This window comes from Nerophis ophidion, linkage group LG01 (assembly GCF_033978795.1).
Source record: "Nerophis ophidion isolate RoL-2023_Sa linkage group LG01, RoL_Noph_v1.0, whole genome shotgun sequence".
NCBI classification, from domain to species: domain Eukaryota; kingdom Metazoa; phylum Chordata; class Actinopteri; order Syngnathiformes; family Syngnathidae; genus Nerophis; species Nerophis ophidion.
Window position 1 is genome coordinate 67,934,270 of NC_084611.1, and position 23,704 is coordinate 67,957,973.

Sequence of the window (23,704 nt, forward strand, 5' to 3'; positions counted from 1 at the left end):
TTTTTTGCCCCACTGTTTATATGTATATATGTATGTATGTATGTATATATATATATATACATATATATATATATATATATATGTGTGTATACATACTGTATATGTATATATATGTGTATATATATATATGTATATATATATGTATGTCTATATATGTATGTATATATATATATGTATTACAGGTGGTTGTATAATCATGTCAATACGGTATTACATTTTTTTCCCACTTACTACTTTTACGAGACATACATTTTTGGGGGCTAAGGTTGCAATTTTCCATTTAAGATTTTACACTGTACAACTCCTCTCTGGGGAGGGGGGAGGGGGGTACTAGGATGACAGGGGATGAAAACAATAACTGCAATACTTTTTTATAACATGGTCACTACTGCCTAGTTCCTTTTGTTATATTCCTATTTTATTGATATATTTTTATTCCCACTGTTGATTTTGTATTTGTGTTCTTACTGTCATATTTTTCTATCTTGTTTCCATGTATATTCCCTTTATTTACTTTTTAAAATGATCCCAACTCTATGCACTGCTAGTGGAATTATCTATCTATCTATCTATCTATCTATCTATCTATCTATCCATCCATCCATCCATCTATCTATCTATCTATCCATCTATCTATCTATCCATCTATCTATCTATCTATCTATCTATCTATCTATCTATCTATCTATCTATCTATCTATCTATCTATCTATCTATCTATCTATCTATCTATCTATCTATCTATCTATCTATCCATCCATCTGACACTATTCTTTATCTATCTATCTATCTATCTATCTATCTATCTATCTATCTATCTATCTATCTATCTATCTATCTATCTATCTATCTATCTATCTATCTATCTATCTATCTATCTATCTATCTATCTATCTGTCTATCCATCTATCTATCTATCTATCTATCTATCTATCTATCTATCTATCTATCTATCTATCCATCTATCTATCTATCTATCTATCTATCTATCTATCCATCTATCTATCTATCTATCTATCTATCTATCTATCTATCTATCTATCTATCTATCTGACACTAATCTTGATCTATCCATCTATCTATCTATCTATCTATCTATCTATCTATCTATCTATCTATCTATCTATCTATCTATCTATCTATCTATCTATCTATCTATCTATCTATCTATCTATCTATCTATCTATCTATCTATCTATCTATCTATCCTTCCCTCCATCCATCCATCTATCTATCTATCTATCTATCTATCTATCTATCTATCTATCTATCTATCTATCTATCTATCTATCTATCTATCTATCTATCTATCTATCTATCTATCTATCTAGCCATCTAGTTATTTGATTATAACTTTGTGTTAGCATATGTGTAAGTTTTTGGACAAGCGGTAGGAAATGGATGGATGGATGGTTGCACAGTTCTGAATAAATGTGGAAAAACTTCTGTCTTTCCACAGACAGGTGGCAGTAGAACAATCTCATTTTGACAGGAAATGTAAGAACTCTATCCACTCTCGGTTGTTATCAAAATAAAATATAACTAAAATCAACGACATTAATTAAGGAATGTGTTAAATTCATATGACTGCCATTGCTGTATTTAGGGTGCACGATAAACAGGCCTTTCTAAATAAGCAGGAAGCACTTAAAATGACTGTCGCTGGCTCTCGATTTGTGAAATATGAACTTTTATTTTTTAATGGCCATTTCCGGAAGTTTCTTGTCCAGTCTCTTGCCACTTTGAAAGGAAGCAGGAAGTAGTGGCGAGTACCCCCGCAATGAGACCGCTGCTGTTGCCGAGCTCTGCTGGTTGTGTCTTGCGGACACTTTTAAGGTTATTTCCCACTTGTGGACACAGACTCGCCACCCGACCGACTGCTGTGCCACATTTGTACTCCTCAAGAAAAATGATGCACTATCAAACTGTGGAGCGAGGAAGCCCCAACACTCCAAATTACCGGGTTTATTTTAGTAAGTAGTGTGTAACCATTACCGGGTAATTAACACCTGCTAGTTACCCACACTTTGGGGGTTTTATAGTGGCGCTGGAGTATAGACGCTTCGACAGCTGACACAAAGTTAATATTTAACCTTAAAGGGAATTAAAGTGATAGCTCCGATAACGTTATTTCGTGTAGCTTTCTAAGTTGTTAGTGTGCTGTGCTGTACTTTCGGTTGTTGGACACATGGGCACAAATTATGGTACCCGGATGTAGATAAAAATATGACTTTAAATTAGGGTTGGGCGATATTGCCTTTTTTTGATCTCGCAATATTTTTAGGCCATATCGCGATATACGATATATATTACGATATATAAATAGGGACGGCGTGGCGCAGTGGGAGAGTGGCTGTGCGCAACCCGAGGGTCCCTGGTTCAATTCCCACCTAGTACCAACCTCGTCACGGCCGTTGTGTCCTGAGCATGACACTTCACCCTTGCTCCTGATGGGTGCTGGTTGGCGCCTTGCATGGCAGCTCCCTCCATCGGTGTGTGAATGTGTGTGAGAGTGGGTAAATGTGGAAGTAATGTCAAAGCGCTTTGTGTACCTTGAAGGTAGAAAAGCGCTATACAAGTACAACCCATTTATTTACGATATTTTGCCTTGGCCTTGAATGAACACTTCATGCATATGATCACAGCAGTATGATGATTCTATGTCAGTGGTTCTTAACCTGGGTTCGATCGAAACCTAGGGGTTCGGTGAGTCGGCCTCAGGGGTTCGGCGGCGGTCAAAACACACTCACTGATCGTGTAATTACAAACTTCTCCCTATTGGCGTATTACGGATACGGCAACAGCTGACTGATTTGCAGGTGTGTAATTTGTTGTGAGTTTATGCACTGTTGGTTTTGTTGTTTGAGCAAGGTGCTGTTAATGCACGGTTCATTTTGTACACCAGTAAAAAAAAACATGGTAACACTTTAGTACGGGAACATATTCACCATTAATACAGGTGCTTATTAACATGCAAATTAGTAACATATTGGCTCTTAACTAGTCATTAAGTTCTTATTAATGCCTTATTTAGCATGTCCTTACCCTCTAACCGTGACCCTAACCCTAACCAAATAATTCTAAATTACGTCTTTATTACTTAGAATATGTTCCCCTAGTATCCAAATAACTCTAAATTAAGTCTTTGTTACCGTATTTTTCAGACTTTAAGTCACAGTTTTTTCCCTAGTTTGGCTGGGGGTGAGACTTATACTCAGGAGCGACTTATGTGTGAAATTTTTAACACATTACCGTAAAATATCAATATTATTTAGCTCATTCACGTTAGAGACTAGACGTATAAGATTTCATGGGATTTATCGATTAGGAGTGACAGATTGTTTGGTAAACCTATAGCATGTTCTATATGTTATAGTTATTTGAATGACTCTTTCCATAATATGTTACATTAACATACCAGGCACCTTCTCAGTTGGTTATTTATGCGTCATATAACTTACTCTTATTCAGCCTGTTGTTCACTATTCTTTATTTATTTTAAATTGCCTTTCAAATGTCTATTCTTGGTGTTGGGTTTTATCAAATAAATTTCCCCCAAAAATGCGACTTATACTCCAGTGCGACTTATATGTGTTTTTTTTTCTTCTTTATTATGCCTTTTCGGCAGGTGCGACTTATACTCCGGTGCGACTTATACTCCAAAAATACGGTACTTAAAATATGTTCCCCATACTAAAGTGTTACCAAAAAACTATAACTTTGTCTTGAATTTGAAAAAAATAAACCATTTTATTTTTCACTAAAGAAGGGTTTGGTGAATGCACATATGAAACTGGTGGGGTTCGGCACCTCCAACAAGGTTAAGAACCACTGTTCTATGTGTATACATTAAAACATTCTTCTTCATACTGCATTAAAGGCCTACTGAAATGAGATTTTCTTATTTAAACGGGGATAGCAGGTCATTCTATGTGTCATACTTGATCATATTGCGATATTGCCATATTTTTGCTGAAAGGATTTAGTAGAGAACATCCACGATAAAGTTTGCAACTTTTGCTTGCTAACAGAAAAGCCCTGCCTCTACCGGAAGTCACAGACGATGACGTCACATGTTGATGGCTCCTCACATCTTCACATTATTTTTAATGAGAGCCTCCAACAAAAACAGCTTTACAGACCGAGAAAACGACAATTTCCCCATTAATTTGAGCAAGGATGAAAGATTCGTGTTTGAGGATATTGATAGCGACGGACTAGAAAAAAAAAATGCGATTGCATTTGGACGGATTCAGATGTTTTTAGACACATTTACTAGGATAATTCTGGGAAATCCATTATCTTACTATTGTGTTGCTAGTGTTTTAGTGAGTTTAATAGTACCTGATAGTCGGAGGTGTGTGTCCACGGGTGTGTTGACGTGCAGTGTCTCAGAGAAGTCGACGGCAGCTTTATGGGCAGCACAAGCTCAGCTGATCTCCGGTAAGAAGCGACTTTTTACCACAATTTCCTCACCGAAATCTGCTGGTTGACATACGGTCGGGATCCATGTTCGCTGTGATCCATAGTAAAGTTTCACCTCTGTGAATTTTAAACAAGGAATCACCGTGTGTTTGTGTGGCTAAAGGCTAACGCTTCCCAACTTAATCTTTCTACTTTGACTTCTCCATTATTAATTGAACAATTTGCAAAGGATTCAGCAACACAGATCTCTAAAATACTGTGTAATTATGCCATTAAAGCAGACGTCTTTTAGCTGTGTGTGTGTGCAGCGCTCATATTCCCTAACAGCCCGTGATGTCACGCGTATACGTCATCATTACGCGACGTTTTCAAGAAAAAAGTCCCGGGAAATTTAAAATTGCAGTTTAGTAAACTAAAAAGGCCGTATTGGCATGTGTTGCAATGTTAATATTTCATCATTGATATATAAACTATCAGACTGCGTGGTGGGTAGTAGTGGGTTTCAGTAGGCCCTTAAATTACATTGTGTTTTGCAACCTTTTCTGAGCCAAAGCACATTTTTTTCCATTGAAAAAATTCTGAGTCACGACATCCGCAGAAAACATTAATAAAATGAAATGCAGTAGCCGATTTTTGACAAAAAAAGGTCGCAATTGTTGGATATATGTTCAAACCATAAACAAGCATGCATCACTGTAGCTCTCGTCTCAAAGTAGACGTACTGTCACGACCTGTCACATCACGCTAGGGCTGGGCAATATTGGCTTTTATTAATATTGCAATATTTTTATGCCATATTGCGATTTACAATATGTATTACGATATTTTGCCTTGGCCTTGAATGAACACTTGATGTATATCATCACAGCAGTATGATGATTCTATGTGTCTACATTAAAACATTCTTCTTCATACTGCATTATTATATGCTACTTTTAAACTTTCATGCAGAGAGGGAAATCACAACTAAGTCAATTGACCAAAACTGTATTTACTAAATACTCTTCATTCTCTCAGGGATGACTTTTTAAATGAAAGAACAAATTAATGGTGTTGCTACCTTTTTGTAGTAACACTTCTGCCGCATACTTTGCATATTGCTGTTGTCTGCTGAATATCTTCCCACTTGAAGCCAAACCATCAGATGACGGATCCCTGCTCTTTTTTTGGGGCATTTATTGTTCTTCATCCATTTGTGTTCAGTTTCGCACCTTCTCTCTCTTGTATTGTCACGAGCTCCGCTCCGCTCTGCTTGTACCTCTCAGCTAACGTTAGCCATGCTGCTACCTCTCTGGTTGGCGAGAGCGTATGACGCTAGACGCGCAACAGTTTGTGACGTATGTAAGAAGGCGGGCTTGATTTCCGTCTCTGTGAGAAGTAGAGACGAGGAGGAGTGAGAAATGCCTGTGTTTTAATGCCCTCAGCTAACGTTAGCCATGCTTTTCTTACGCTCTCGACGAGAGTATGTGACGTATGTGAGAAGGAGACACGAGAAGGAGTGAGAAACACCTGTTGTGTAAAGCCTGCAGCTAAGAGCAACTGCGTGAGAACATATAATTGAATATTACGATATAGTCATTTTCTATAGACAAACCTGCGTTATATCGTTTATATTGATATATCGCCCAGCCCTACATCACGCCTTAACTTATTTTGAGTTGTTAGTTATTGTCTTGCGCACATATTTTGGTGGCTTTTCCTCTTTTGTTTGTATTTTCCTGGAGCAGTTTCATGTCTTCCTTGAACGCTATTCCCCGCGCCTTCTTTTTTGACGCAATTAAGACTATTTAAGTTGTGCGGACGCTACCCTTCTTTGTGTGGACGTTGTTGATTGTCATGTCATGTAAGGGTGTACTTTGCCGTCTGCTCCACACGGTGTAAGTCTTTGCTGTCGTCCAGCATTCTGTTGTTGTTTACATTGCAGGCAGTTCAGTTTTAGCTTCATTTTGCATAACCATCCCTAAGCTTCAATGCCTTTTCTTAGCCGCACCCGCCTTTTGTTTATTTTTGGATTGTTAGATACCTTTTCACCTACACACTACTTCCAGCATATTGTGATCACGACAAACCATGTTCCCAACATCTACAAAGCAATTAGATACCTGCTCCCACCTACGGATATGGTAGAGTATTACACAGTTACTCTGCCGAGTTCTAGACAGCACAGACACTCAACAACGGCACATTTGCGGATTTTAATTACCGGTTTGCAAAAAATATTTTTAACCCAATTAGGTGAAATGACATAATCTCCCACAGCACACCAGACTGTATCTCACGGCACAGTGGTTGAAATACACCTTTCAAATAAACCAGGTAGTTGACTTCACTCAATAGGGCGGGGTCACCAGTCAGTCTCGGACACATAAAGGCCTAAAGACATTTACACGCACTCCTTTTGGACAGTGCATGTTTTTTGGATATGAAGCCTATGCATGCGCAGAGCTAGTCCGAGTAGTGTCGAACTGGACAATACAGAAATGTGTTTTTTAATTGTGTCTATTCTTTCCCTCCCCCAGAAAACTCAGAAGGCAACTACATTTCTCCTTTCCATGACATTCCTCTGATAGCAGAGGCAGAACAGGTATATGGCGTTGGTATAATGTGCATCATCTATCTTCTGCGTTTTTTAAAAACATTTATTATTTTTCTCTCAGCAGGATTTGCCAGCAAAGAAGGCAAAAAAGAGCGAAGTATGGTCCGATTTCTTTTCTTAACATCCAAAAACATCTCAGCGTGCGCATGTGTTGTAAATAGCGTTTGTATGCTCAGGTGCTCTTCAACATGGTCGTGGAGGTCCCTCGGTGGTCAAATGCAAAGATGGAGGTAGGGGGAAGTCTCAAAACACATCAATAACTGCTTTGTTAGTATTGTGAAATCAAGCCTATAGGATAAGTTGACTTTTTCCATTAAACATATATGAACTAGGGCTGGACGATTATGGGATATATTAATAACGATTATTTTGATTTATATTTAAATCACGTTTAATAACAAAATCTTCAGTAGAAAAAAATGAGTACCACCTAAACTCAACTTAGGTATGAATTAAAAGAACAACTGACTGTAAATTAGTAACAAATAAACAAGTAAAAGTAAAACAATAGTAAAATGAAAAAATACAATTCTGTTTTTCCCAGTTTTTTTATTAAATTTTTTACCTTTTACATTTATTTCAGCACCATAGTGTGTTTTTGTGTCATAAATAAAATGTTTGTTAATTAAATGCAAAAATACTCACATTTATTAACGCAATTCATATTACAATTTTGACCAGTATTATAAATCAAAGCATAATAATGTTGTAAAAGTATCAATACTGCAAGTGCATTAACTATATTATGCTTGTGTAAGGTACATTTTTAAAACCTATTTTGTTCGCACAGTCAGATCAGTTGTTACTCACAGCGCTGTTTTCGTAAAGGGGGAATTGTGTTTTTTTTCTGAGCTTGACGTGTAGAGACGAGGCTTGATGCTTGAAAAGAAACAAAAGAGAACCTCGAGTTGCAAATCTGTCCTGTTTATACAATAAGCTTACATCGATGATGGCGTTTACAACAACACAAGAAGATATGTGTTGTGGGTGAGTGGATTGTTCTTGCTAAATCTAGCTTCTTTTTTATTTGGTGTTTTAAGTGGTCATCTTGACATTGTTTGGTTCAGTATGGGTTGAGTGCTTTGGGAAGGAATATGTAGCCCAGGACACAATATTTCCCCAAACAAATGTTCCTTCTCCTCACAAAGACATTATTCAACCCACATTTATGTCAATTTTACTGATGTTCTGTGTTTGTTTTATTTACCATTTTTCTGTGTCTGTACACAGTTACATTGATGCAAAACTCAAATGCCTTACTCTTTATTGCTGAGTTAAGTGATGATTGATTAGGCATACTAGCGCTGTGTCAAATAAAAAGTTGCAACCATGATGTGATTCCAAACTTCTAGTACACATGGTTGTTGTCACTCGTACGCTCACTTATTTTTAACTGTTACAAGCTCAGAAATTGGCATGCACGTTGCATGGCCCATTAATGAATTTTTTTCCAATTATATTTTTATGATTGTGAGAAGCCAAAATACAAGATTAAAAATGTATGAATTGTCCAGCCCTATTATAATATATATACAGTGATATATATATACGTATATGTATATATGTATATATATTTTTTTTACAGGAATATACAGATTTTCTATTATATTATGCCATGTTATTGTTAATACACTGCCAATAAATGTAATTCATATTTTTATTGTAATAGAGTCAAAGTTATGTGTGATTCTACTGCTCTATAGTGCCACATTCTTGCTCTGTATTGAACCGTCATTCATGAACCTGATTATCTGCCCCAAAAAGAGCTTCATAAAAATTTAAGCCCCTTACTACATATACAGTTTTTTTTATTCTGTCGTTGTTTTGTCAAATTTCCATCTTTGAAAGTCAGCAAATAGTGTTGCCCGGCAGAAACACTTGTACAAAAACTTGGACAAACCTGACATCAATATCAGTATTTTTTCAATAACGTTAACCTAATCGTCTGAATTTTTTTTTTAATGCAACTGTATTAACATTCGGGGGAATTCGCGCGAACACATACATACAAATACACGCATCTTCATCGTTTCAACAATTTTCAGATCGCAACACAGGAACCTCTGAATCCCATCATGCAAGATGTGAAGAAAGGCAAGCTCCGATATGTCGCCAACATATTTCCCCATAAAGGTTACATTTGGAACTATGGAGCCATTCCACAGGTAAGGCTGTTATTGTTTGAATGACACAAACAAGTGCGACAAATAAATAATAATGTTTGAAATAACGCTTCTGTTACAGTCAGTATACTCTAAACATCAGTGTTTTTTAACCACGGTGCCATTGTTCGGCTGCCAGAAAATATCTGTTTCTTAGCTGTGGTCCATATAGGCCGCAGCGGTACTCAGTTGTAATACACTTTCTCACCACTTGTGGCAGTTATGACTATCAAACAAACAGAAGTCTGGAGCTAAAGTCATAAAAAAAGCTTCTTAACCGCAAAAATTATGACTAAAACAGTGAAGTTGCATTTCATTTTCACTTTAAATTTTACTAACAGTTTTGTTCAGACAAATACTCATTTGTGTATTTAATTTCTTTATTTTAGCACAGCATAATTGTATGCAAATTTTTGGGGTCATTTGTGAGTCCCTTCTTATGCAGTCCATTGAGTTAGATCTTATTTTTCTAATCAGCCCGACCTAAGCCTCGGGTTTATGTTTTAAATGAATACTATTTGTGATTAACACATGGTTTCATATAATTTGGCAAGGTTGTAAACTGTAAACAAGTTAGATATAATTATTACATACAATTAAAATCAAGACTAAGTTTACTAATTCAGTGTTAATATTTGAGTGTGCCCCTGGATCTTCTGTATTGGAAAAGTTGGGCTGAGCTCAAAAACTTAAGAACCCCTGCTCTAAATGCAAACTAATATGGTGCTTACATTACAGCCTATACATGTAATGTATTCATAACTTAGTCCAGAGTTTAAAATGTATCCCTGCTTCTGCTGCTTAATCTAAAATGTTTGTGAAACTGTTTGATTTGTTACATCATTCATTGGAAAAGACGTGGGAGGACCCCAACCATACCGACTCAGAAACAAAATGTTGTGGCGATAACGATCCCATCGACGTCTGTGACATTGGTACACAGGTAGGAACTATTGGGGCCCAACAATGAATGGAAAATACATTTCTTCCTTGATGAAATCCTTTGCTTCTGTCTTTTCTTCTAGGTGTGTTCGATTGGGCAGGTCATCCAAGTGAAAGTGCTCGGAATTTTGGCAATGATTGATGAAGGCGAAATGGACTGGAAAGTCATCGCTATCAATGCAGAGGACCCTGATGCTAAAAACTTAAATAGTAAGTGTTTTTCATATGACTAGTCTAATGGGTTCATACCCTTCTCTTACATTCTTGTTGGAGTCAGAAGTTGTCATTCTAAACAATGTCGCGTACTGTCAACATTTCCCTTGAAAACGCAATGTCAGTTCCCTTCGGTAGCTTGTGAAGTGAGAGGCTTTACCCGAAATCGTTTCTGAACAACAAAGCATCAAAATGCTCAATTTGATTGAGGGATCATGTGTCTCTACATTGTCTGTTTCATTTTACTGCTATTTTGTTGTAAAGCTTCATCTAATGCAGGCCTGGGCAATTATTTTGACTCGGAGGGCCTCATTGAGAGAAAAAAAAATGTGTCTGGGGACCTGTGTGTGTTTGAGTGTGCGTTTGTATGAATATGTATGTATGTGTGTATATATATATATATATATATATATATATATATATATATATATATATATATATATATATATATACACACAATACAAATGTGCATTAATGTGTGTGTATATATATATATATATATATATATATATATATATGTGTATGTATATATATATATATATATATATATATGTATATATATATGTATATGTATATATATATATATATATATAAAGTATATATATATGTTTATGTGTGTGAATGTGTATAAATGTGTATGTGTATAAATGTTTACATGGTTATGTGTAAAATGTGTAGGTATATATGGGTGTGTATGTGTATAAATGTTAATATGGTTATGTGTATATATGTGTGTGTGTGTATATGTAAATATAAATGTGTATGTCGATGAGGTGGCGACTTATCCAGGGTGTACCCTGCCTTCCGCCCGATTGTAGCTGAGATAGGCGCCAGCGCCCCCCGCGACCCCGAAAGGGAATAAGCGGTAGAAAATGGATGGATGGATGGATGTATATTTTTATATATGTATGTGTGTATATATACTGTATATGTGTGTGTATATATATTTAAATGTATGTGTGTGTGTGTGCGTGCGTGTATATATACATTTGTATATGTGTGTGTGTGTGTGTATGTGTATGTGTTTATATGCAGCGTTGGCGCTAGAAATTTTCAATATGGGGGTCCCACTTTTTTGTAACCATTTTGAAAACTAATGATAAATGTTTGCATCATCCTGTTATATCTCACATTTTATAATGTGGAAAAAGGTTATCAAAATCATTAAATCATTAAAAAAAATAATACAAAGGAAAACAGTTTTTTATGCATATGTAAATATATTCAGTTATAAACATTTATTCTATTTTATTCTTTCCTTCATAGATCTAAACTTTACCGCTTTTTTCTATATTATTTAATAAATTCCATCCATTTTCTACTGCTTATTCCCTTTTGGGGTCGCGGGGGGCGCTGGCGCCTATATCAGCTACAATCGGGCGGAAGGCGGGGTACACCCTGGACAAGTCGCCACCTCATCGCAGGGCCAACACAGATAGACAGACAACATTCACACTCACATTCACACACTAGGGCCAATTTAGTGTTGCCAATCAACCTTGTAGTTGTATTTATTTTAGTATAAATCTTTAAAAAGTTTTTTGCTTCGGTCATTAAATGATGATAATCGTTTGCCAGGGCATACATGCATATGAGAAATTTAATAGATTATTCTCAACTCGAGCCTATCTCAGCTGCATTAGGGCGGAAGGCATGGCACACCCTGGACAAGTTGCCACCTCATCGCAGGGCCAAGACGGATAAACATACAACATGGGACAAGTGGTAGAAAATGGATGGATGGATATTCTCACCTGTATGTAGATCATCAGTCCTTTAAAAAACGCCACATCTACACTTTCATCACAAAAAATGCCAACAAACTTAGAATTTTGCAAGTTAGTTTCAATGCCATTTAATACAGTGGCACTGAATGGCTCTAGCATTTCTGGCTTCGTGATGGACATAAGCTGCTGGTATGCTGGCACCATTGGACTTTTGCAGCTCAATCAGGCTTCGGAATTACGACAAGGGGAAGTTCTCTTTGGCCAAGTAATACACAATCCACAGCTGGCTAAAAATACTGTCTTTTTTTTGACACTTTTGCTCTTTTTAGAGCGCCAAAAAAGCTGGTCATCTGATTCACAGCCGATTTGGCCAACTTGTGAACTGATTGTTGTGAGAGTAGTATATGAGTGTGTGTGTGTGTGTGTGTGTGTGTGTGTGTGTGTGTGTGTGTGTGTGTGTGTGCTCCTTTAAGAATGGCAGTATGTGGGGTGAGTGACGTGTGTGAGTGAGTGGAAGAGAGAAGAGAGGGAGTGGTAGCAGCTTGTGTGCAGGGGCGTTACTATGTTGGAAGGGCATAAAGGCAAACATTATTTTCTTTCGAAGCAGGGGCTCCAAAGCACATATATACAGTATATCTGTATACAGTATGTGTGCTTGGGTCCCTTATTTCTGGAACAATAGTACATAAACTCACAACAGTGTCTGAAAGAATGTTTCAAACGTTATGACATACCACTTCTTCTAAAAACGGAATGGAATTTTACTTTTTTACTGAATGACACTGAATGAGCTACAGCTCTGCTGTAAAAATTTGCTTCCACGTCTGTCCCTGAAACCTTTGTGTATGCCTGGCTACTCTGTAAACACTATGGAAACAAACCCCGCCCACACAGCTTAGTGCCTCTTCTGAACTGCTGTGATGTATATTAACATAATAACTTGTATATTACTTAAAAGCGCAGATTCCAACCACTGAAATATTTCTATAGTTCAAGATTTAAGGTAATTTGAAAACAGCGCTGCACATTATAATGGCTGCTACAGTTTTGATGTTAAAAAGTAAAAAAAAAATATTTCGAAATGTCCGGCGGGTTGTATTAAAAATCCTAACGGGCTTTAATTTGCCTAGGTCTGATCTAGTGGGAAATTAAAGTTCAGACATGTGTAAAAGTCTGGACCAGGTGGCCTTCAGCTGTTTTTTTTTTGACTGAGGTACCTATCCTAAAATCAACATTGAAATGTATCAAAGCATTATAAATGAGCACGAGTGACAAAAATGATAAAAACCTTGATTAAACTAAGCAAAGAGGTAAGAGCCTCCTATTAGATAATCACTACATGGGTGAATACCTTTCAGTTATTTAACCATAACTGATGCAGTGACTAAAATCACATTTGTTCAACAACCATGTCCAAAAACCCATGCTGTGGTCATGTAAAATACATGAATTTGCTTTCAGGAGAGTAAAATAGTTGGCACTCATCCAGCATGAGAAAACAAAACAAAGCTACATCAGCTGGGTTAAGAATGCATAGACAATTTGGACACTCTGTTGAATATTCTGTCATCAATAAAAAGATCTTGGTGAAAATGTAATCCAATTTTGGACAGAAACAATGACCCTACAGAATTTTGTGAAAACAATGCCACGGAGCAAGTGGGTCCTAATCCAATTCAAAGGCGATCCTAAGAAATATCAACGTGTGACCTTGTTTTTATTTTTACTTTTGAACCTCGATGGAAAAAGTTTGGACACCTCTGGAATAAGAAAACCTTTCATCCAGCTATAGACTAGCTTGACTTTTATTTGTAGACCACTGCCATTTGTTTCATGTTCTTTATACATATTTTCATTCATGCAAAGACAAACAAAGGTCCCTATTGATCTTCATTTGCCATTCTGTTTTTCATAGACATAGACGATGTCCGTAAGAACCGACCCGGTCATTTAGAGGCCACTGTAGACTGGTTCAGGAAATACAAAGTTCCTGATGGGAAACCCGAGAATCAATTTGGATTCAATGCACAATTCAAAGATAAGGTATGAGAACACATTGTGTAGTAGCGTTGAGTCCTTTTTCTGGACTGTTCTAACTGATTTGTCCTAATGTTGAAGGATTTTGCTGTTGAGATGATCAAGTCCACTCATAAGCACTGGAGGGCACTAGTGCAAAAGGAGACGAATAGTGGAGGGATTGAATGGTAACATAGGCGTGACCTTACGGAGGACGTGTGTTCTCTGAAAATGATGTGACTAACTTTCCTTTGATTTTTGTTTCTCAGTAAAAATATATCTTGCAGCGAAAGTCCTTTCAAATGCAAAGCAGAAGAAGCCAGATACGTGGTCCAATTGGTGAGACTTTGCCTTCATTCTACTCTAATAAAGTGTACATTAGTGATATTTGGTAATTTGGTAACTTTTACGCCCCCAGGCTCCTGAACTTAGTAGCGGTCAGTGTGTTCCTCCAGAAGGCAAGTACATAATGCTTGACTTATCCACAACATTTACTTAATGTTTAATATTTCATGTCTGCATTTTTACAGTGGACAAGTGGCACTTTGTCTGACTGAGAAAACTTAGAGACATCATGGACACGAACAAAAATAAAATCGGATCATCCCATCAATCAGTATCAACTTTGCTCTAGTTTTGAGAAGACAGAATTGTCTGGTAAGGATTAGTGGACACCTGTATAAGTTTATTGTACAATAACGACCCATGTAACATAGTAGTGCCTTGAATTCTTTTGATAATAATAACAATAATATTGTTTCTGGATTGGATTTATATGGTGCTCAAAGTGCATGACACTGAGAACCCATCATTTTTTAAATATTATTCACATAATGATGGTGTCAAACTACAATTGTCGCCACAGCTGCTTTGGGGTAGACTGATGGAAACGTGGCTGCAAATTTGCAGCAACGGCTCCTCCGATCACCATCAACCATTCACTCAAATTTATGCACCAGTGTGGGTTGCACTGCAAGTAAGGTGGGTGAAGTGTCTTGCCTAAGGACAAGACGACAGTGACAGGGATGTTAGAAAGCTGTATTTTTACCTGGAACTTTAGAAAGCTGTATTTTTACCTGGCTCTTTCCAAAAGGTTAGACGAAGACCAATTTGTACCTAAACTGGAAAAAATGTTTTCCATAACAAATATTGTAAATGCAATTACCGTATTTCCTTGAAGAGCCGCCGGGCATGTAATATGCGCCTGCCTTGAACTACTGCCGGGTCAAACTCGCTCCCCAAAATAATTAGCATATGCTTACTTTTCCCGCCGGGTCAAATTAGTGACATCACGAGTGACGCTTCCCCTGTCGTCATTTTCAAAATGGCGGAGGAGGTTTTTTTTTGCTTTTACTGTGTAAACCAGGGGTCTTGTTCCACAGCCATACAGATCACACTGCTGGTTGTGATATGAACAACTTTAACACTCTTACTAATATGCGCCACACTCTGTGAACCCACACCAAACAAGAATAACAAACACATTTCGGGAGAACATCGGCTCTGTAACACATTATAAACGCAACATAAGAGTTACCCAGAATGCCATGCATCCATGACTCTTGGCTATATTATACACCCCGCTATCACCAACAGACCCCCCCTCGCCCCCCTATCCGTGCGTCGGTTGAGGTGGGCGGGGTTGGGGGCGCGTGTATAATATAGCCAAGAGTCATGGATGCATGGCATTCTGGGTAATTCTTATGTTGCGTTTATGATGTGTTACAGAGCTGATGTTCTCCAGAAATGTTTGTTATTCTTGTTTGGTGTGGGTTCACAGAGTGTGGCGCATATTAGTAAGAGTGTTAAAGTTGTTTATATCACAACCTTCAGTGTAAACGGTATGGCTGTTGACCAAGTATGCATTGCAATCTCGTATGAGAAGCTGTGAAATGCATGCGTCCGGCCGGTACGCTGATAGCATTGTGTAAAGGTGGCGCGATGACATGTTGTAAAGCAGTGGTCCCCAACCACCGGGCCGCGGCCGCAGAAGAATTTTTAGCGCAGGGGTGAGAAGAGGTTTTAAAACTATTAGCGCCTGCTTACTTTAACCGCATGCCTTAAACAAGCGCAGGAGTGAGAAGAGGTTTTAAATTAATTAGCGCCCCGGCGGCTATTCAAGGAAATACGGTAATCCATCCCAGTCACCCACAAATGTGTGCAAAAACTATTAAAAAATAAATGCTCTGTACTTTGCTACAAGTTATTCCTTGATTTAAATAGTGTTTCTCAACTTTATTCAAGTTCGGGCATTTGCAACATTATTTTTCCCCATGTTTTTTTTGGCAGTCATACTCAATTTAAAAAAATGCACAGAATCTGATTAATCATCACGTAGAATTCTTTGTTTGGTAAATTGAGTCTGCAGAAGGACAGGCGGACAAAAGGTGGCGTTTGTTACGCCGAGTAGTGGGTCTATCGCATACGGATACTGGGGTAACATTTTGGCAAATATTTGCATCGTTAAGTAGGGCTGTACTGTATGTTGTCATCTTTATGATGTATATCCAATCAGATGTCTTAGCATTGTCAGGTTTTTCATGCCATTTCCTTTTGTTGGGACCATTATCTTTGCAAGCGGTTCATCAAGTGCATTTAATCGTTTTTTTTTTAAATCTTTTAATCCACAATTAATCATAAGCTGTTATAAGCATTTGTTTGATAGTCACATATCATTTTTTCCACAAAAGAAAAAAGGGTCCCCATTCCCTGATTTTAAGAATTCATAATGAAAACTGGGTCTTGAATTTTCAGAAGCTCTCCATTTCAATGGTTGCTTTCTTAATAAAAGACATGATGCGGAAATAAATGTGACACATGTGCATTACAGTATTAAAGGATCATAGACACACAAACACATTCAAAACTAAGATTATATTTAAAACACAGGCAGCACTGATTTTTATACAAGTCATGTAGCTTTAAATAAATATAAATTTATTGAAAAAAAGATAAAACACCCATATCTTGGCAATATCAGGAATGATATATTAATACCAGCTTTCCAATAAACTGCATTCAGTACATTACAATGCGTACAGTATAATACCTATGCTTAGTTCATTTTTTGGGAGCATACCAAACTGCAGGACAACAAGGGGAGTCCATTCAGAAATAAAAACAGCAAAATGTTTGACTTTTTTTCCAACCTTGTGTGTCTGCGTGGTTTGTATGAACTGTTCGCTTGAACAAGCAGTACTCATATTATTCCCAAAAAGATATTCAAGTAATGCTGACTCAAAAGCGTTTTCAAGTATGTCTCTACTTTTATTTGTATCCTGCTCTTATTATCAACCTCACCTGCTACTGTAGCTGGGCTCTGTACAAAGAATCATCAATATTGTGGACTATAAAAAACCAACAGTCAAAAAAAATATATAAATTCATTCAATATTAGAGCTAATAATATTCTTTGACATTAAACTTTGTGTCGACAGTGACTGTATTATTTACAAAGACTTCCTGGAAATGTGACCATGTCCATTCAGATAACATTAAGAAGGGCCGATACGGATATTTAAAACATGTTTAAGTATGTTGGTTTACTTTACTTAGTTACTTTATAGCTCAGTTTAACTTGACTAGAAGGTTGTACTGAAATGTAAAACCTTGCTATGCACTGTGTATTGTGAATTTTTGTATGTTTCTGAAACACATTTACACCCATTTTTAAATAAAACATGTTGTACTTTATTACATAAACAATTTTTTTTCATGAAAAAATTTGAAGTGCTTTCAGAAAACAAATTTGTTAAAGAAGAGTGGGTGAATTATTATTACAAATAACATTACAGTCATTCCATTATATATCACATTAATTAAAAAATAAAGAGAAAAATCATACAATTCCTTAGTGGTTATAAATAAATTGAACTTATACACAGGCACAAAAACGATAATCACTGCCTTGGTCTTGCCTCATAGCAAAAGCAAATACATCGCCCTTAATATAGTCATAAGGATACTTTCCCTTTAGTCACATCAGTGCATATACTTGGTGTTTAGTTAAGAAAACACAGTTTTACTAGCTAAAAAGGGTTAAAATAAATGTGAAAAAACACTTTTTCCTCCAGCCTACCCCACATTATTTTGTGTGACGTATTTGAGAAAAGTTGTATCAGGACACAATGCAATTGCAAGTCCCTGAATTTAAAAAAACATAATAAATGCAAGCAAAACTATTTTTTAAATGTCCCTGATTATACAGTAACATTAAAAACTCAAGTTCAAGTAATACTTGCTGAGCAGGTTAGAAAGTAGGAAATTAACTTCCCCGCCTTTGTAGGTCGTATGCAGTTAGACTGTAACCAACAATTTAGAAAAAAAATATTTAAACGAAAGAATGATATGTTTTCCTATTGCCCAAACTGGTTTTGAGGTATATGACATGTTGGTACTGTACATTATTGTAAAAGCCTTCTCACTTCTAGAGTCTCACATTGTACTTTTTAACAGGCTGAATAGCACCCAATGAAATCAAATTTATTGAAACAAATATTTACAAGAAATTAGGCTTTTAGTTTTCTTTACAACAATCACAATTTATAGCAGTATTTCCAAAAAGTGAATTTAAGTTACTGTACATGTCTTACCTGTATCTTACAGTTAGATTGGAATAATTAAAGAACCCACAGCAAGCCAGCTGCCCTATGAAATTGACACCAAGCTTACCCTGTCTCATGCTCCTCAGTGTAATAAAAGCACATCAACTAAGCACCACAGACAAAAAAAACTACACGTAATTTTCACAATTCAGGGTAGTTCAATGAACCTTATAAAAGGAACATTTGCAGACAGTAAAACTCAGATCATTTTCCTCATTTTAAAATGTTAAAAATACACAATTTGAATGACTCGTGTATTTAATACATGTAATTTTTAGGCCAAAGAAGCACCAACAAAATGATATTTAAAATGTTGCAATTATTTTGATTTTTTTCCGTGATATTTAGAAATTGCGCTAAATTCAAGAAAAAGGTCAATGTCATCACCTATATACCAATACATTCAATTGTTGTAATCAAGAAGTGCTCATAACACACTCGCCTCATACCATTTTGAGGCTCATGATTTTACAGATTATTTCCCAGTTATAACATTTTTTTGTTTCATGCCATCTACAGTTAGTCTCAATCATGTTATCATGGCATTTGAATATGAAAACACACACAGACTTAGCACCTTAAATGTTGTGTTGCTGTTTTAAAAATTGACATTGCATGCCAAGTTTAAGTCTTTCAAAAACCTTTAAGAAAAATAAAGCCACCAAAGATTAAACATTGTTTCCAGTAAAAAAAAAAAAAAAGTCCTGCATGTAAGATTGAGAGCACCAGATGTTTGAACAGTGTGTATCTGCAATATTTGCAAAACAAGAATAAATACATCCTTACAAGGGTCAACATGTAAAGCTCAGTTGTCAAAAAGATAAAAGACCTGAACAGGTTAGGAGTGTTTTGAGACCAGTGCTGCATGTGGTCCTTGTCATAAATAAAGCACCTTCATTTTTTCTTGATGGTCTTTTATGCAAAGTGACTATAAGGTCCTGTGACCTTAGTGAAGGCATAAGGAGATGTACTGATGTAAGTGTTGGTTGTGCATGACGAGGATCCTTCAATCAGTGCCTGTATAAAACGCTTATAAGGGGGCTCCACAAGGGATTCCAATGACTCTGGATGCTCACGCTTTGTCGCTTTCCTGTGGCTCTTGCTTGGTGTCCCCTCACCACCGTTTTTCTCTGCATCCTCCTCTTTTTCTCGAGCTTTTTCTGCCATCTTCGCCTCCCACAAAACGAGTCCATGCTTTGCCTCATTCAAGTTTTTGTGCTGGTAAAACACCAAGGAGATGCGTGTGGGGTGGTGACGATCTGGGTTTTTAAGCGGGGTTGTGGCATGGAGCTCCCGTTTTGCACACTCAATGAGGACTGAGCCGTGTGTAGGTGCCAAGGCCACCCCACCGATGTCAGGGTCCAAGAAGTTGTGCTCATTGTCTGACCACATTTCTGGTTTTTGTGGGGTTGTGAGTGTCTGGGGGGTTCCGGGTTCTTGCTTAATACCTGATAGCATGTGGCTACCCAGTCCTGTCTGTGTGCCAGGGTTCAAACCCACACCAGTTAATTGAGCACCAAGCATCTTTGGGCTAGCAATACTGATTTCTTGCTTAATTTGCATATGGAATGGTTGTTGGCCTGGGTGGAACATTTGGGGACTTTGTGAGAGATATGGATTTGGGGATCTTCCAAACTGATTACTGTTGCTTCCAGCAGCATTGTAGTTAAGACCTCCATGGACAGAGGTTGCTCTTGAGAGGGGGTCCATAAAATGAGGGTCTGTGGCTCCATTAGGACCACAGGGGCTGAAGGCTCTCATGGGGTGAACTGGCCTCATGCTGCATGCATTATAACCATTGATTTGTAAACCTGGATCACCAAAATTTGGTGGATAATTGACCTCAAAACGTGGATGTACTGTATACTGCTGCTCTGAGTAAAATGCTTGTTGTTGTTGCTGTTGATACATTTCGAGGTGCTTTTGGTTTGAAGCATAGTATGGATGGTAGTTGTCAAGAGGCATTCCTCCGTTACATTGATAACCAACGTACGAACGATTAGATCCATCAATGTATGAAGTTGATGCATGGATTGGGGCAGGGTAAGGGCTTGCTGGTGTTGACAGTTGAGGTGGAAATATGCTCCCTGGCTTTGAAGTGCTTGCGAAAGATCCTTGGTGGCTAGGGAACGTTGGATATCTGGCAGAATTTGCTGCACCCGGAAAGGAGTTAAGTATGTTCTCGTGCTGTTGTTGCTGCAATTGCCGGGGATGGTTTCCAAAGGGGTGCGTTGGTTGAATTGGATGCTGGGAGGCTCCAATAGCACCTGGAATAAAACCTAAGAAAAATGAAAGCAGATTCAAACTTACTGTAGAAGCGTGCCCTCTATTTTTTTTTATTTTTTATGTGTGACCCAAGCACAACTGTTTTTACCTGCCATATGAGTGCTTTGACTGATGTTTTCACAAGTCATCACTTTTGACTTGGATGGAGTAACTTTCTCTGCCTTATCATGAGCGTTGTCCAGCATTGCATTCTTAACAGCTGCTGCCTTCTTAGCATCCAACTTCTTTTGGCGGCAGGACTTGGCGGGCTCTGCAAGCATGCGCACCTGGCGGCGGAAGGCACTGAGGACTTGGATAGCACCTGACTTAATTTTTTCTTGTTGACCCTCCTCACTGCCAAATTCATCTGTGTTGGAAGCCTTATACAGTGGCAAAACGTGGAGCTGCTCATCCTCTGGTATCTTTCCAATCTCCCGGTTGTCTTCCCTTGTTAATGTGCACACCTGGGAAACAGAATGAGTCAGCTTCTTCATGGGGATGTCATACAAAAATGTGTTTGCACATTCATGGTAGGGTATTAAAGGGGACCTATTTTAATTTTCCTTTTTCTGACTCATCAATGTTGTTATAATGTTGGCTATTCTTGTTAAACAATGCCAAAGCGTCAAAGCATAAAGTCCATGCATTTGGGTGTGAGCTTTCATGCAGTTTTGGATGCCTCCGAACGCTGTGTTTTGCTGTCTTTTATTTTGTTTTTTTTACAATAGGCAATTTGTGAGGTCACACATTGACGGACGTACTTATGTAGGCATTCTAGAATCTGCTATGTTATGTACATTACTGTTTTTTCAACATAGTTCAAAGCTGTATTAGCTGCTAAACTCTGAAAAAGATGCCACAATTAAGCAAAACTACTTTGTTTTAGGAACCAAAGACTTCACAAAATAGGGTAAGAACCATAGCATATAGTATTATTTTCATCTAATTGTGGAATGTGCACATAACACTAACGTAAAGTGAGATAAATGTTGCTAACTACAGATTTTTTTTTTAAAGTGGAATTGTAGGTCTCACAAGGTTTACCTAATTTTGACTCACTGTTAAATTTTTTTTAAAACAACCACGATTGAAGAAAAAAAAGCGTGATGTTACTCTGCAATTAACTATACATTTTCAAAATATACATTCTGATTCTTTTGCAGGGGTGGGGTGTGGAAGGTTTCATTTTAATCTAAAGGGAAAGCCTCCACACTGTTTGTAGACATATTCAGAAAGTAGGTTATCAATGTGACTGTGGAGAAAATTGTGCCCCAAATTTACACCAAAGCATCTTATCTAGATCTGTGTGGTAAATGTAGATTACAATCATCAAAAGTCCCCTTTAAGTTTTGCATGTATGTTTAGTGTGTCGAATGAAACACATCTAGAAAAGGTATGTGCTACTTACAACAGTGCTGCCTCCAAGCATGTTGTGAAGGTCTCTGTGAGCATGAGCACAGAAGTCTAGACAAGCTGTCACCCCAGAGAAGGGACGTCCCTCCTCTTTACCCAGACGACAGTCAGGGGCTCTGTGTTCATGTTCCACCTGTTTTTAAAATAATACAAGTAACAATTAGTTCATTTAACTGTATCTTTGTTGACAGACATATAGGTTATTGTGTCGAAATGTCCTCACCTGGTTTCCATAAGCTTCAGGTGCCATATTTTTGTACAAGGGTCCCAGTAAGGTGGCCAGATTCTGAAAGTTTTGCTCTAGCCTTTCTTCCTAAGAAACAGTATTTGACATGATTGCCATTATCAAAAAACAAAGAAAACTTAACACCACTTCCATTATGAATATACAGTATTTTTAGAAAGAAATACCTCTCTCACGTCGTCTCCTAGTAGTTTAAATTTTCTTGGAATTTTACTCCTTGCAAATTTGCAGCCGTTGTAGTACATGCTCCACGAGCAGCCAAAAGAGAACGATGCTCCACAGGCATCTGGATTTAATCCCTGACATGCGCAAGTCCTCCTTCAATAAAGGAAATAGTTTAGGGGCCACTATCTATTGATTTCATACAAGTTATATAGGAAACACGTTGGGCAGACAAATATGCAATTGTCACTAATGTTATTGCAGGTAGACGGCAGGAAATGAGTGTTTTGGAGGATTCTCCTTTTACTTACTCTTCGTTAAGAGCGCACCGTCTCTGGGTGAGAGCTCCATGCCTCCTTAGAGTATCGCTTAGCTCGAGGTAGAGTTTGTCAGCCAGGCTGGATTGGATGCCCTCCCAGACCAGGATCGCAACGATTATGCAGGCTGTGTCACATTTGTGGCCAATGCGTTCTCGAACCAACACCAGTAGCTTTTCTTCTACACTGGCTCGGCGGATCACCTGAAGCGTGATGCACAAAATATTTGTTTATATACAGATATGTTAAGAAATGTGCTTTCTGGAATAACCTTATTAAAATAAACAGCAGAAATAATGCCTACCCATTTTGCGATAGGGCACCCCTGTGTACTTTTGCCTTCCTTGCCTGTGTACACCACTTTCTCTATCCTAATGGCTTGACCATTGAAACTAGACCTTTAATTGAAAAAGCGATATCAATGTGCTTGTATTCATCCAACACAGTTTAACTATAAAAGTGTTGTTTACCTTTTTTCCATCATCTCCCGTATACCAGCAACCGTAGGTGCAGAACCCAAGTGAGTGTAGTACGGGCCTTCATCTTTTTCGCTGATTTGTTCTAAATAAAGGAATTATTTTTTAGATATGTTTACACCACTTTATCAGTAATATAACC

General features: G+C 37.5%; 2 protein-coding genes across 3 annotated transcripts in view; one reads left to right on the forward strand and one right to left on the reverse strand.

The window, feature by feature from the left end:
* The first annotated feature begins 1,727 nt into the window (after positions 1 to 1,727).
* ppa2 (inorganic pyrophosphatase 2) lies at positions 1,728 to 17,229 on the forward strand. Of its 2 annotated transcripts, none has more exons than XM_061909485.1 (12): positions 1,728 to 1,973; positions 6,945 to 7,009; positions 7,083 to 7,118; positions 7,198 to 7,251; positions 9,067 to 9,186; positions 10,040 to 10,126; positions 10,209 to 10,335; positions 13,981 to 14,108; positions 14,184 to 14,269; positions 14,351 to 14,420; positions 14,500 to 14,539; positions 14,612 to 17,229. In XM_061909485.1, exons 1-12 carry the CDS (start codon positions 1,781 to 1,783, stop codon positions 14,632 to 14,634), a joined length of 1,029 nt encoding a protein of 342 aa, XP_061765469.1. In that variant the 5' UTR covers positions 1,728 to 1,780; the 3' UTR covers positions 14,635 to 17,229. The 2 variants fall into 2 exon arrangements, with proteins under 2 accessions (XP_061765469.1, XP_061765478.1); XM_061909494.1 differs by having other exon boundaries at positions 1,729 to 1,973; positions 7,086 to 7,118.
* tet2 (tet methylcytosine dioxygenase 2) overlaps positions 16,937 to 23,704 on the reverse strand; it is a 44,015-nt gene continuing 37,247 nt past the window's right edge. Inside the window, exons 3-10 of the mRNA XM_061909473.1 lie at positions 23,557 to 23,647; positions 23,391 to 23,484; positions 23,081 to 23,289; positions 22,775 to 22,925; positions 22,587 to 22,676; positions 22,359 to 22,496; positions 21,060 to 21,414; positions 16,937 to 20,964 (exon numbers count right to left, since the gene is read on the reverse strand). Of these exons, the coding sequence (XP_061765457.1) occupies positions 19,601 to 20,964; positions 21,060 to 21,414; positions 22,359 to 22,496; positions 22,587 to 22,676; positions 22,775 to 22,925; positions 23,081 to 23,289; positions 23,391 to 23,484; positions 23,557 to 23,647 (2,492 nt within the window). The 3' untranslated portion in view covers positions 16,937 to 19,600. The remainder of the gene's footprint in view (positions 20,965 to 21,059; positions 21,415 to 22,358; positions 22,497 to 22,586; positions 22,677 to 22,774; positions 22,926 to 23,080; positions 23,290 to 23,390; positions 23,485 to 23,556; positions 23,648 to 23,704) is intronic.